This window comes from Solanum pennellii, chromosome 2, assembly GCF_001406875.1.
Source record: "Solanum pennellii chromosome 2, SPENNV200".
In the NCBI taxonomy this organism is placed as follows: Eukaryota; Viridiplantae; Streptophyta; class Magnoliopsida; order Solanales; family Solanaceae; genus Solanum; species Solanum pennellii.
In genome coordinates, this window is record NC_028638.1 from 33366817 (window position 1) to 33381726 (window position 14910).

A 14910-nucleotide genomic window follows, 5' to 3' on the forward strand; every position below is an offset into this window, starting at 1 on the left:
ATATATATATATATATATATATATATATATATATTAATTATTGTATTTCCATTTAAGTATGAGTATAAATTGATTAGGAATAAAACTTATTCAGTTTCCCCTACTAGTAAGGTGGCTTCGCCACTGCCCTTGGATATGAAGCACTAAATATAGTGAAAGAAGAAGTACAATTTGTAAGACTGCGATTGAAGAGGGCAAAGAAAACCTATGAAAAACATCTCCTAATCCAAACTAAAAAAGAAAATCAAAAGTGAGACAAAAGACAACTTCCTTGAAAGTGTAGCTGGCCAATGAGTTTTTTCTCCAAGTAAATGAATGTCCATATTTTAGGAATTCCGTCTCATGCTTAAAGAATGTATATGTGTATCTTATTACCTAATTTAGTGGGAATTATGACAATTAGCACATTTCTTCTTCTAACCTTTGTAGATTTGGCAGCTAGACTGATTTCTTTTGTGTTATCGATCCCCTCATAAAATAATGTCAACTTATTGCAACTGGAAAGCTAAGACATTACTATTCCAAAAGGTATAACATTATATATTGTTGTATGATATTATAAATTTTAGAAACCTAAAACCTAAAAAAAAGTGTTTCATGACGCATATTTTACCCATTTTCATCTTTTTTGAACACAAATTTAGTACAATAAGACTTATTTCAATCTCCATGGACAGGGAGGATTTACGTGGACAGGTGGGGGTGCCACGACACTTAGTGATCTCGGGAAAAACAATGTGTATATATGTATATATTTTTATTAATTGAATATATATTAGTTTTTGCCACCCAATAACTGTACTGCGGAATAGCTCAATTGGCGAAAGAGATGATCTACCACCTAGCCAACGAGGGTTGAACCTGGCCAACAACACTTCCTATTTTTCTTTTTTTTTCTCCATTCATTCTTATTTATTTATCACTATTCTTTATTAATTTAAATTGACCCTTTTTTTCTTTCCTTCTCTTTTCTTTTTCTACATTCATTCTTATTTATTCATTACTATTCTTTATTAATTCAAATTGACCCCTTCATAATTAATTTTGAGTTTTTTTTTTACTTTCTCTTGCAATAATTATTAATCTCTTGATATGAGCATAACATGTTTATTTTTTTTATCAATTAGTGACTACTGAATTATGAGCGTCAAATAAATATTAATAAGAATATATTAAAATAGTAGTTTTAGAAAAAAAACGTAAGTTTCAAAAAGATGATTTTTTAGTTTAAAGGTTCTTTCGACTTCATCGACGTTTTTTCTATGTAAGATGACTAGGATAAAGCTACAATTTTTTTAATTCTCAACTATATATCTCCAACAACATATAAAGTCAATGGAAGATGAATATATTACGTTAATACTATTAGGTGGTTTATACAAGCTCAAATTTTAATGTGAAATTTTTTTTCCTAAAATTTTCAACGAATAAGACATCTAATCCAAAAAGTAAATAAAAATTGAATTGTTTCTTTATCTCTAATTACATAATATCTAAAAGAAAATATTACTACATGAATATTTGATCGATTTGTTTATAAAATAAAAAAAATTAATAGCCTGCATTGTAACCCAAAATTAAAGCAATCGGTCTTTTTATCTTACTTGAACATCGTGGCACCCCCGACCTCCAAATCCTAGATCTGCCTCTGTCCATGGACCAACAATACATTCAAATGAAATACCACAAATGAAATAATTTGATGCCACAAAGTCAATGAATTGTAAGCACCACATCACAAACATATATATTATGGATACGATTGCACAATTAAATCACACAATCTAATATTTGGACAATCAGAACGATATATTAGCGCACACATAGCTTGGATATTGTTGCATAATAGCATGAATCTAAAGATGTTGTAACCATGTGTGTTCCCTACTATTCCTTTATGATACCACTTATTCATATTTATGGATGAAAGTCATACAAATACATGAATACGCTCACAATTATTGTTTCTTAGTCTCTAATAGATGTAGCTCCTTCCCTAAATACAAAGGTAGAGCATGGCTCCCAGAAACACACACCACCCCACTACAAGTGTGTTCCATGATTGTTAAAAGTCATTTCGTGTTAGGAGGAAAAATAACGATTAATCAGATTACCAAATGTAACTGCAAAATTGGTTTCTCATTGGTGGAAGAAGATTACCCATCATTTACATATGTAGCACAATCAAACACCTATTTGTGCCAGTGTTACACAATATTTAGTACTTCCTTGATATAAACAAAGAAAAGGTATGACCAAAGTTTATAAAAGCTTTAATTATATTTGACTGACTTGCAACCCAAAATGAAATAGATGACTTTCAAACTTTCAGAAAATTACCCACTAACAAATTCAATATTTTATAATTGATACATTTCATCAAATAAATAATGTGAGAATTTTCGCAAGTTGGAATTCATTACATTTAATCAAATGAAGAATGTATAGATACTATTTCATATTTCTAGGCATCTCAATACGAGGTTACCACGTGCAACACATGTGCGGTAAACCTAATAAACATAAATAAAAGAGTCTTGGTCTTGCAAACTTAGCGGAAAAACCTTACTAATACAACAATATAAAACAAATCCCTAATTGCTATGAATTAGTACGGTCTTTGTTGATGGGAAAGAGGGAAACTGAAGCTCAACATATGAGACAATTTTTTTCCTAAACTACCATTTTTTGAAGCAGCATGTGTGAAATTCATATTCGCACTCACGTGTCCCAATACTCTCTTCATGCTTAAATTTTCCAAGACATATACCACAAATATCGTTGGATTTTTTATTTCATCTTTAGGCACAACAACATGATGAATTCTTATTTTAAAGTACCTCAATATATTTTCATCCTCTTTTCCTCCATGTAAGACTCAAATTGACCTTGAAGATTGTCTGCTGCACCTGCCCTTGAGTTACTCACTTTTCAATACCAATAATAAAAAAAAAAATTGATAAGATTTATTTTTTGAGTTCTTGAAAAGAGCACGAAAGAAAAAATAATACTGAATTATAAGTTTTGAATGGCATGAAACTTTATAGAGAGATAACCTACCATATTTTTCTACCTTAATTGGAAAATTAATTAATTGCATTCCTGGTTCATTATATTTGGACAATAAATAAATTGTATTCCTAGTTCACATGGAAAATTAGTATATTGTTTTTCTAATTTTTTAGGAAACTTAATAAATTGTATTCCTAGTTCTTGTAAAAATCTATAATTGTATTCCTACTTTTTGTGAAAAATCTCCAATTATACTCCTTGTTCATTTGGAAAACTAATTAATTGTATTCCTAACTAATGGGGAAATCAATTATTTACATTCATACTTTCATTTGGAAAAATAATATATTGTATTCCTAGCTAATCGGGGAAATCAATATGTTACATTCCTACTTTGTTTTGGAATTAATGTGAAATATACATAAATATGGTCTATCATATTTCTGCTTCATTTGAAAACTTAATAGGTTTTGTTCTTAATTTATTTTAACATACAATTAAATGGAAATACAATAAAATATATATTCATGATTACATAATTTGATAAACACCAAAAAAGGTAAAAGATAAAAAGTTGGAGAAGAAGAATGAATAAATTAATACGAACTTAGGAGATAAAGATAATGGAGCTAATTTTGCTTAGACATAAGAGTATTCATGTCGCAAATGTCGTTGGTAGGGATGTAGATCTCATCTTTTTGCTTAAACAAGGCTTGTGATATATAATGAAAGAGATTTTTGCTACATGTTAACCATAGATCATGCGTGGGGATAGCTTGCATGTGGAACATTGGGGACTTTTCTTCTTGATAAAATAAAAAGTGTTTGTTAACTGTTATGTACTTTTGAACTTTCACGAAATAAATGATAATGTTCGGAACAATGAATCTACTCCTTGCTGATTGCACGGGTTATAATGAAGAAGGATGGGCTTTCTGTGGTTTTACTATTCGTTGCATTCCTGGTTCATTATATTTGGAAAATAAATAAATTGTATTCCTAGTTCACATGGAAAATTAGTATATTGTTTTTCTAATTTTTTAGGAAACTTAATAAATTGTATTCCTAGTTCTTGTAAAAATCTATAATTGTATTCCTACTTTTTGTGAAAAATCTCCAATTATACTCCTTGTTCATTTGGAAAACTAATTAATTGTATTCCTAACTAATGGGGAAATCAATTATTTACATTCATACTTTCATTTGGAAAAATAATATATTGTATTCCTAGCTTATCGGGGAAATCAATATGTTACATTCCTACTTTGTTTTGGAATTAATGTGAAATATACATAAATATGGTCTATCATATTTCTGCTTCATTTGAAAACTTAATAGGTTTTGTTCTTAATTTATTTTAACATACAATTAAATGGAAATACAATAAAATATATATTCATGATTACATAATTTGATAAACACCAAAAAAGGTAAAAGATCAAAAGTTGGAGAAGAAGAATGAATAAATTAATACGAACTTAGGAGATAAAGATAATGGAGCTAATTTTGCTTAGACATAAGAGTATTCATGTCGCAAATGTCGTTGGTTGGGATGTAGATCTCATCTTTTTGCTTAAACAAGGCTTGTGATTTATAATGAAAGAGATTTTTGCTACATGTTAACCATAGATCATGCGTGGGGATAGCTTGCATGTGGAACATTGGGGACTTTTCTTCTTGATAAAGTAAAAAGTGTTTGTTAACTGTTATGTACTTTTGAACTTTCACGAAATAAATGATAATGTTCGGAACAATGAATCTACTCCTTGCTGATTGCACGGGTTATAATGAAGAAGGATGGGCTTTCTGTGGTTTTACTATTCGTTGTAGTATACTGATGTTATTTCCTTGAGTGTATAACAAGATATACACATGCTTGTTGATTGCATATATCACATTTTGTTGGTACCTTTTGAAGTTGGTTGATATAAGATATATGTAACCTAAAAATTTCCATTGTGAGGCTCGAAATAGTTATTTAAGTTCTATTCAATGTCCACAAATTTAGAGCAATTAAATAATAATAGCATCAATGTTATCTAATCCTTGAAATGCGAAAACTTTTGCACTTGATGGGTTTCATAAAAAATATTGTTCACTATTTTCCCTCTAATAACTTTCATAAGAAAAAGGATATAATGTTTTTTTATAACATATTATCATTACTTAAAGTCTTAAACTCATTGTCTCAAAATATTATAAAGTACTATGTTTCTCATAGTTGCATTGTCCTACTATATATTGCACGTTTTGAGATAATTATATTCACTTATTAATGCATTCTAGCAACTATTTATTAATCAAATCTTTCCGCTTGGGTATTCATGATATTCAGTTGATGAAACGATTAATTGATATTTTATATATGCAATGACTAGAGTCTTGATTTTTCTTGCTACTGACTAAATTGAGAATAGGACATGAAGATGGACTAGTCTAACACTATGAAGCGATTAAATTGAAAACATTGATGAATACTTGATTTTTCTTGAGCCCATGTAAGAATACTATCTTAATTGAAAATAGGAGGCTCTATAAAAGAGAAATCATGCATCAACACATACTTCTAACACAATAACAATGCATGAAAGAGATTAGGTTCCAAAAGTCTTAATTAAAACTAAAAATAGTTGAAAGCACATATTTTTTTCAAGTAGCAACATAAAACCACACAGTCCATAATTCTTCAAACAAAGTACTTCAAAATGATCAAATTAAAACAAAGCATGTTCATTTTTAAGGAGCTCTGTGAGGAATTCCCTTCCTCTTGCGCTTCCGTTTCGTCTCAACGATCTTTCCCCATTTAGCTTCCACCTACAAATTTCATCATAACATGTGTTATTAAAAAAAAAATTATTTGTATTGACAGTGTAAATATGTAATAATACTCTATTTGTCTTAATATCGTTACTTTTTAAAAATCAATATCAAAATTGGGTGTTCCCCTCTTTTGGTGTAAAGAGCTCAAATTCAATACAACAATAACCACTTCTCAAATATATTAATAAGTCTAAAGTTCAACTACAGTTCCCAAAAGTAAACGTATCAACTAAAACAATAAAAAACCCAAACAAACATATAGAAATATCGAACTAAGACTAGACATTGATTGTTGGAATAAGGGAAATGAGAAAATACGGACAATTCAGAAGGGATATGAGGTGAACTAGACTTTCACACAACAATAAGCCTAACCTATCTTTCCAACTTCTCTTCCTTTTAGACTAGTTACTATTTGGACATGAATCTCAATTAAACCTTTGTGAAGGTCTTTTGATCTATTTATTTCTTCTTGACCCAATTACTTATTCTGTGATGTCAAATTACATGTCGGATAGGGGTTGATTCATAACATTTAGTACTTCCTTTGTCGGTTTAAAAAATAATGATACAATTTGGTATCTAATTATAATTTGGATTTAAAATACTTAATTTACCTTTAATGAGAGTTTTTGGACCATAATTTCAAGTCTTTCTTTCATTCGTAAAATTAATGTCAATTCAAACAATATCACACAAATTGTGGAAGAGGGAGTACATTTTTTTCAATTTTAACATTCTATTTTGGATTATACAATAACAACAACAACAACGACAACATATCCAATTAAATCTAACAAATGAGGTATGGGGATTGTAGAATATACTCAAGTCTTACATTTACCTCGTGGAAGTAGAAAGACTGTTTTAGGTCAGGCTTAATTCCCAGAATTCAATTTCAAAAAAAATTATAAAATAAAATAAAAATCATCGATCGCAAAACAACAACTTAATTTGAGACGGAGGGAGAGATATGTACCTGGCAAGCAATGGAACAAAATTGAAACAGTTGAGGGTCATGCAATCTCCTTTTGCAAGTGAGACAAGTAGGATCTCCAACATTTAAAGAGCCAGACCCACATTGTGGCAGAGGATTCAAAGCAATTACCAATTTCTTGTTGCATTTGTATGGCTGCACATAAAAATTATATATCTCACATCATTTACATATAGATGCTAATTATACATTTAAAAAAAAAAAAACAAAAAAAACAATACCTAAAGTTCAGATATTTTTGCATGATTTTCTTAAAAAAATAACTGAACTTCATCGATATGTACATGAACTTCAGGCAAACACAAAAAAATCAACCATATGTATTAAGTTGTAACCGATAATGATTAAAGTTTAGCCTATTTGTTGAAGCTCAACTTCACACCAATGGGTAGACTTAACTAGTGGGTCCAAGCAGAGATGTCTCAAGGATACATCTAGAAAAAAACTTATTTTTATTTCTAGTTGTAACTGTCTATATCAATTTAAATTTACCTGAATTAATTTACAGTCAATATACTTCTCCATCTGCTCGAGAAGAACAACGTCTTTGTAAACATGTCGATAAATCTTTAGTTGGTCATGATCATTGTGTTTGCTTGTACAAATGCAATGCTTGCATAAATATGAATCGCATGTGATACAATACTTGCTCAGTTCATTCTTTTCAAGTTCATCATGCACCAAACATGCACCAAAGAATGTCTTCTTCAAAAGTGGCCCTAGCCATGTTGGCATATTCCTGCTAGGTTCCAATTCTCCCTACAAATATAAAATAGGTTATGGTATTTCAATTGATCTCATATCTCATTGCAAATATCTCACTTCCAAAATATTGCAATCTTACTTGAAGTAATATTATCATGAAATATACATAGTACAAGAAAATAAAAAATACTTATCAAGATAATTATCTCTTGAAATAGTCCTTCTCATTTTTTGAACAATAAATTTACTTGAAACGATATTTTCATCAAATATACATATATCAAAAGAATAATGAATAAAATAAAACACTTATCAAGCTAATGATCCATCAAGGTTTAAGATTCTACTAAAGCTTGTTAAGAGTTTAAACTTTAAAAGAATGTAAGACTTCACTTCTTTATGTATAATAAGAAATGAATGTTAAGATTTTCTTGACCTTTCCGGGAGGTTTCATCTTATGTTGATTATTAATCTAATCTCGAAACTAAGACTTTACTTCTTTACATCGTCAATAAAACACATTATAATCTAATCTCAAACTTAAGCATGAGGTATTTAATCTTATCTTGCACACCAAACGATCCTAGTACTCATGGAATTGTATAAACCTCATCCCTTATCTTTCCCTTATAGAGAGAAATCATAATATCGCGTGAGTGAAGAAGGGCAATGCCGCTTGTAAAGCTCTTTCGTATCACCTACTATGAGCCTTTGTGGCAGTTCTTCTTTTTAGAGATATATCTGGTACATTCTGGAAAATGTTTCTTAACAAGTTTTCACCATTTAGAAGGTTCAAATGAGATATTATTAAGAATTGAGGAATTTTATCCATATGATCACACCCTTGATGATGCACACCAAATATAAATGAATGATTCTCTTACGACTGGTAAGCTTGAATTTTTTTATTTAGTCAAGCATATGGAAGTATTCAATAAAGGAACGACTATGAAAGTTGATAAGTTAAGTGAAGTCTTTACTAATATTATTTCCTAATATTTCAATTGGCGAATTTATTAGCCCTATTAGTAAATTCTTCCAAACTCAAAATATTAAGATAGAGGAGTATCCTTGGGAACAATAGATCTCCTACAAAGAATACTTTAGTAGGCTTATTGAAGGCTCCTATTGACATTCATTCAATAGAAATAAAGCCTACAAGTTCATCAATTATGAGTCAGGTACCTTCCCATAACTGATACAGTACTATTATTTTCTCATACATCCCACTAATCATGTATAGAGTTTAGAGTTAACATGTAACTAAAAATGTTATTTTACTTCATCTTTTATATTGATTTTTCAAGAAGATGATGATATATTTATAGGTTGAAAAAAGGGTTTGAAAAAAAAAAAGATATGACTCACATACTAGTAAGTTTGGTTTGTAGCAAATAGGAAGTTTGCTTGACATGGTTAGGAGGGTTGTTGAAGTATAACTAGTGGCTCCATAGCCCGAATTAAGTGAGAGAAGCTCGGATCAAGTCCATGAACCAAGTATAAAGAAAGAACTCAACAAAGACATAGAAAATAGGGTTTTATGGGATGATTTAGGTTAAAATTGTCATTTCTATGTTGTGAAAATGCTCCCTTTCTAACGTGAAAAATAAGTAGAATGAACTACTAGATACAAAACAGTTGAAAGCTTGACATATTCTAGATAGCATGAGAAAAAAATATATGTACATGACGTCAAATTAGATTTTAGTTAAAATTACAAAATCGCTACACTTTTAATTTTACGATACAAACAAGTTGTTAAACGACAACTCCCGCATCCCTTATAACATGGCAAGAAAATAAGACATTATATCCTTTTACACATTACTACTGACCTAAAAATTTGGGGTTGATGAATCAATTTTCTTTTTGTCTTTTATAATTTTGAAGTACTTACACATATCATCATAAAGTGTAATAAATAAATATGTAATCACAGCATACCTAGTGTGTTCCAACTCTTATTTTATTCATATTTGCTAATAATTGAATGTGGTTTGTTACCTTATTAGGATTTGTAAGTAAGGTCTAGTCCCCTTCATATAGCCTCCCCCCTTCTTATAGTTTTCCTCACAAAGAATGTTTTAATTTTATTTTATTAATAAACAACTACTAGACATGTGGTATAAAATCGTCAATAAACATCTTTTATTTTGTAAAGATATCTATACATATCTAACAAGAAAAATTTATCAAGAAAAGACTTTGAAATATAAAATCAAGAGTAAATTAAATGATTGAAATATTTATAAATTGCTACATCAACCAATTTTACCCTCTTATCAGTAGAAATTCTTGACTGATTAAATCTATTGAAATATTATCTAAAATAACAGTAAGAAGTAATTCTCTCATAAAATTAGTCAGGAAAACTTCCTAATATATACAATTTAGATCCAAATTCAGTTATAAGCCAACTTCACATAGTAGATCCGAATTCAATTTCTTAAAAATTTGCTATCTTTCATAGAAATCAATTAAGATGATATCAAACATATAACCTCATGAAATTTTATCAAAAATAAAAGAACAATATAATTTTCAATTTTCTTTTTAAATACAAATGTATAAACAAAATGGTAATAATTATATCTGACACAAAAATTATAGTTAAAAATAATCAATTTCGAATGAATTAGAAACCTAACTCTAGATTATTAAAACTAACAAAAAATAACAATTGAAAATTAGTAAAGATACGCAGATATACGTACCTGCTCATTTGTCGCAAAAGGGGATGAATTAGAGCTATTCATTCTGTTTCTTCAAATTTTCTCCTCTCTAGAGTGTATCAATTTTCTAAAAATGGTATTTGAAGAAGACACATAAAACGACTAGTAGGATTTTATAGCTAATCTATTTCTCCCTTGAAGTGTACTTAGTTGGCAAGACACTATTGAAGTAATGTAGACAATTTTTTTAGTCAAATAAAATATTTTTTAGAAGAACATAAGGTCAAGTCAAATAAAATTTTGTTTAGAAGAACATACGGTCAAACGGGCTCCCAGTTTTCTAACTGTCCGTTATACATCAACGGGCCCCCAATTTTCTAACTGTCCATTATACTTCAAGAAACAATATAATGGAGATATGTTCGATGAGAAAATGTGGGACATTTCTTACAGTTTTACCCATAAGGCATGGACCAAAGGAAGATTTTCGATAGAACCTAGAATTTTTTTAGGTCAAATTATATGTATGTAATGGACATTATTGTCATTTCATTTTGCTTGCCAAATAGTGTGAACATAGAAATGTTTTGTAACTCTATGAACTTTTCCCTTATCTATTATATTCCTTCATTTTAATTTTTTTCCCCAAACAATCCTATATGTGAAGTCAAAGTTTCTCCAAGTAAGGAGTTAGTACAGATTTATGATTTTACCATGTATGAGGTAATCAGATTTAGTAAATTTGAAAACAAGGGAAAATATTAACTTTCTGTCCATTATGATTTTACTTAAAAGAGAAAAAAATAAAAGTAAAAGGTAATTAATTTGATTCTCTCTTTACATGTTAAGCTAGTTGATTATTCAACAATATTGTGAATAAGGTGCTTTGGCTGACTGATCCCAATATATAAATGAACTTTTCATTACTCTATAGTTCTTGTTCATGTATTGTTTGGTCAATGGTTATGTACTCTTTCCCACTAAATTGTAATCACTGGTGCCCTTCGAGTTACATGTAGGTATTAGTCCAAGGGTATCATTCCTAATAAGCTTAGGCAAATCTGAATTTGTAGGCTTTAGATGATTTATAAAAAAAAAAATTAATAATTTTAGCTCAACCTATCTATTGGGCTGGTTGGGTCCAAGTCTCAATTCTAGGACAGACTCGTTTACACTTAGGTCTGGTGTAGGAATTGAGTTCTGGGAGAAAATACTAGTTGATCCAACCCTTGCCTCTTAAGGAGTTATATGGATTTAGTGGGTCAAACTAATATTCTTTCATATTATATTGTAACTTTGTATTAATATTTGAGATTATTGAAATTTGTACTTTGTAAGAGGTCATAAATGATGACTAAAACCTCAAAGTTTAATGAGCTTTCAACTTTTTTATTGATAAATTTTTTTTTATACAAAACATAGAACAAGATTTCTATTTGTATGAAAAAGAATCGGAAAAAAAGAAGAAAAAGAGAAAATTTAAACTTTAAGGTATCACCAAAAACCATCGTCTTCTCTACCTATGTATGGGTGTCTTTATAAACCATCGATCTCATACTTATATTTTTTAATACAAAATTTACATTGAACTCTATATGTATGTAACATCTCGCAACTAGAAAGAACTAGAAAAGACTTTAAAATCTGAAAATATTTATTTTTGGAAAGAATAAGAAAATCTGGAAATTTTAATTTAAGAAGTGAGTTTTTTGTCAACTTCAAACGACACTAACTCCTAGCTCAGGATGATTTAGGGGTAGATCCAGATATGGTTGGAAATCCCTGAGAATAACCTTTGCAACTCTGCCTAGTTTGCCTGCTTTCTAGTTCGGAGGAGTGAGTTATGTCTTACGGAAGTTGGGTTGTTGGATCAAGAAATCACCAAGGACATTACAGTTTTGTGAGTGAAATTTGTCAGGGTGATCCCTGCAACGTATGGAGATCAGACAGTGTTGGGTTAGTTCACCCATGCGCCAATCATGCTTCAATTCAGCGAAATAATGTTTGTTTTGAAAAAAAATCATTTGGTTCTTGATGTAATTCGTTTAATAAGATTTTTTTGATGATTTGATTCATGTTTCCGGGTGTAATTTCTGGTTGAATCTAGTGTTCTAATAGTCCTAATGATCCTAAGTGTTTGGGGAAAGAACCATGGAAGTTTGGAGGGTTTAGAGATGATAAACGAAGGAGAAATCAGAAGTTTTGTAGACAAGGGCTGGGGAATCGTGCCTGCCAGAGCGCCACAAAAGTTCCCCTAAACTTTTGCCTCTGGCGCATCGCGACAGCCAGAGCGCCAAAAAAAGTTTTTTGAACTTTGAGGGCTGGTGCCATACGCCTCTCAGAGTGTCAAGGATGTAAGTTCTCCCCATTCTTTCTCCACCTTTTCACACTTGTTCTTAAGTAATGTACCTACGTTTCTTAGTTAATTCCAATACTCTAAGGTACATCTTAGCATCCTGACATCATCCATAAACATGAGATCATGAACCTTGAATCCATAATCCAATTTAAGAAAAGTTAAGATCAAAGTCAAAGAAGTTAAGAGTCAAGTCTAGAAGTTAAGAAGCAAGTCAAAGCAAAGTTCTTAAGAGTTTTCAAGAGTCTTTAGTAATGTTTTAACTTTGTTTTAAGACTTAAGAGTTGAGTTCAGTAAAGAGTAAAGTTGAAGTTCTATCTTCAAAGAAGTATATGGGGACTATGTATTCACAATGAAGTTTAAAAGAAACTTTTTCACATTTTAAAAATAATGGAAACTAAGATTTCCAAAGAGCCTTCGGGCTAGTTTTAAAAAAAAGAGTTATAGCTTTCTAAAATGAAGCAATCAGGGAAATTGAGATTTCCAAGATAGACTTTGAGCTAACTTTTGAGCACTAATCTCAAATCACAGAAGAAGTATATTTTAAAAACATAAGCTAGTATATTTTGGAGTAGTATTGAGCACCAAACTGGGGACAAGCATGAGTTTAGATAACTCACATCTCCTTTTGACTTACGTAACATCCAAATATCTCCCACGTGCCTTAATGGCGTGGAGCCGCAGAGTGTGCCACGTAAGACAAAAGGTGCACAAAATTACAAAAAAAAAAAAAGATTGGGAGGGGAGGGGGTAATATGACCTTAGTTTAGTTAAGGTGTTTCTCTTAAATTTTGATCACTGTCTAGGGGGTACTTATTCATTTTCCCTTTATATTAGTTGTAATCTAATTGTATAAAAAATGAATTAATCATAATTTTTTTGTCATAAAATACGGAGGTTTCAACCCTGTAAAATACATGTTTGTCAAAATAATTAGCAGAGGTTCATCGCCCCAAAAAATATAGGTATGAAATTTATTTAAACTAACAACGGGGGTTTACAACCCCCAAAATATGAAACAAATAACCGCCACAAATTAGCTGCGCCGGTGTTCAAAAAACACTACATAACGATAGCGACAGACTTAATTGTGTGAGTCTCAGAAACAACCACCACACAATGAGCGGGGGTTAGTAACCCCTGCAATTTGGAATTTAAACCCTTTGATTGACATATTCTTTCATAGTGTGCTGAGGTTTGATTCACATGACGAAAATCTTATGAATTAGTTCGTTTGTTCTTTATTTTATGACCATGTTACTAGAAAAGTTGACTTGTATTATGTTGTAAAAATATCGTAAAAATATCATATGAATCTATTTAGTTGGTGGGTTCCATCGATGGGTTGATTTGTTTAGCCATTGAGGTAAACAATGTATTTCTCTAGAATTTACCAATTAAGTAGATCAACAAATTATCTAGTTCTGAAACTGGTTAATTTTACATGTATGGTTTTTGATATGATGAAGTTCGCAATTGTAACATCTCGTAATTTATAATAGCCAAGAATAAGCTAAGAAACTAAAATTTATCATTTTTTGAAAGAATAGGAAAAATCTAAAAAAATTTCCCAAGTTAAGAAAGTGAATATTGTCATTTTCAAATGGTCATAATTTCTAGATCATGATGATTTAGAGTCAGTTCTTTATATGGTTGGAAAACTCTTGTAGAGATCTTTCCAATGGTGCCAAGTTTGCACGATTTCGATATTGTATGACGAAGATATGCCTTTCAGAAGTTGACTTGTTGGATTGAGGAAGGTCCTAATCCATTTTTTAGTAAGGGCAAAGTAGTATTTCCACCCAACTATTTCCTAATTTCTTTTAATGATTTATTAGGGGTAAAACTAAGCCTTAGGTCAGTTTTGGAAAAGTATTCATGCTTAGCGCTTGGGAGAAAAGAGAAGAGAAGAAGAAAAAGGGAGAAAAGTTCAAGAATTCATTAAGAACGCCAAGATCATCGAGTGCAATACGTGGGGGGTGATCCCTATCAAGGTATCTGAGATCTTTCTGTCTTGGGTTAGTTCACCCACACACTAACTTGATTAATTCAGCGAATTTTGAGTCGATTAAATGAGAAACATTGAAGTTCTTGAAGAACAATGATTGAATTCTTGTTGGTTGAGTTGTAGTATGATTTTAGTTGATTCGATTCGTATTTCTGGGTTGTTGTTCGAGTCTAATCAATTGGTATTTAGCTTATTAGTGGCCCTAAATGATTGGGGTGAGATGCATGGAAGTTTAGAAAGTTTAGAGATGAAAATCAGAGAAAAAAAGTTGGAATTCCCGTCTGACAGACCCTGAGGCACCACGCCTGCCAGAGCCCCTATGTATGGGATCTTTCTGACA

General features: G+C 30.6%; 1 protein-coding gene across 1 annotated transcript; it reads right to left on the bottom strand.

Annotated features, from left to right (window-relative positions):
* Window positions 1–5748: 5748 nt before the first annotated feature.
* On the bottom strand, window positions 5749–10290 carry LOC107010865. Its single transcript, XM_015210132.1, has 4 exons — window positions 10249–10290; window positions 7322–7588; window positions 6812–6964; window positions 5749–5826 (listed from the first exon to the last, which is right to left on the bottom strand). The coding sequence occupies exons 1-4, from the start codon at window positions 10288–10290 to the stop codon at window positions 5749–5751; spliced, it is 540 nt and encodes a 179-aa protein (XP_015065618.1).
* Between the last annotated feature and the right edge of the window lie 4620 nt (window positions 10291–14910).

Coding starts and splice junctions, on each gene's coding strand:
- LOC107010865 (XM_015210132.1), bottom strand. CDS start 10,290: ATGAATAGCTCTAATTCATCCCCTTTTGCGACAAATGAGCAG. Junction 7,589..10,248: donor CTTTTGCGACAAATGAGCAG/GTACGTATATCT, acceptor TTATATTTGTAG/GGAGAATTGGAACCTAGCAG. Junction 6,965..7,321: donor TTGACTGTAAATTAATTCAG/GTAAATTTAAAT, acceptor TTTTATGTGCAG/CCATACAAATGCAACAAGAA.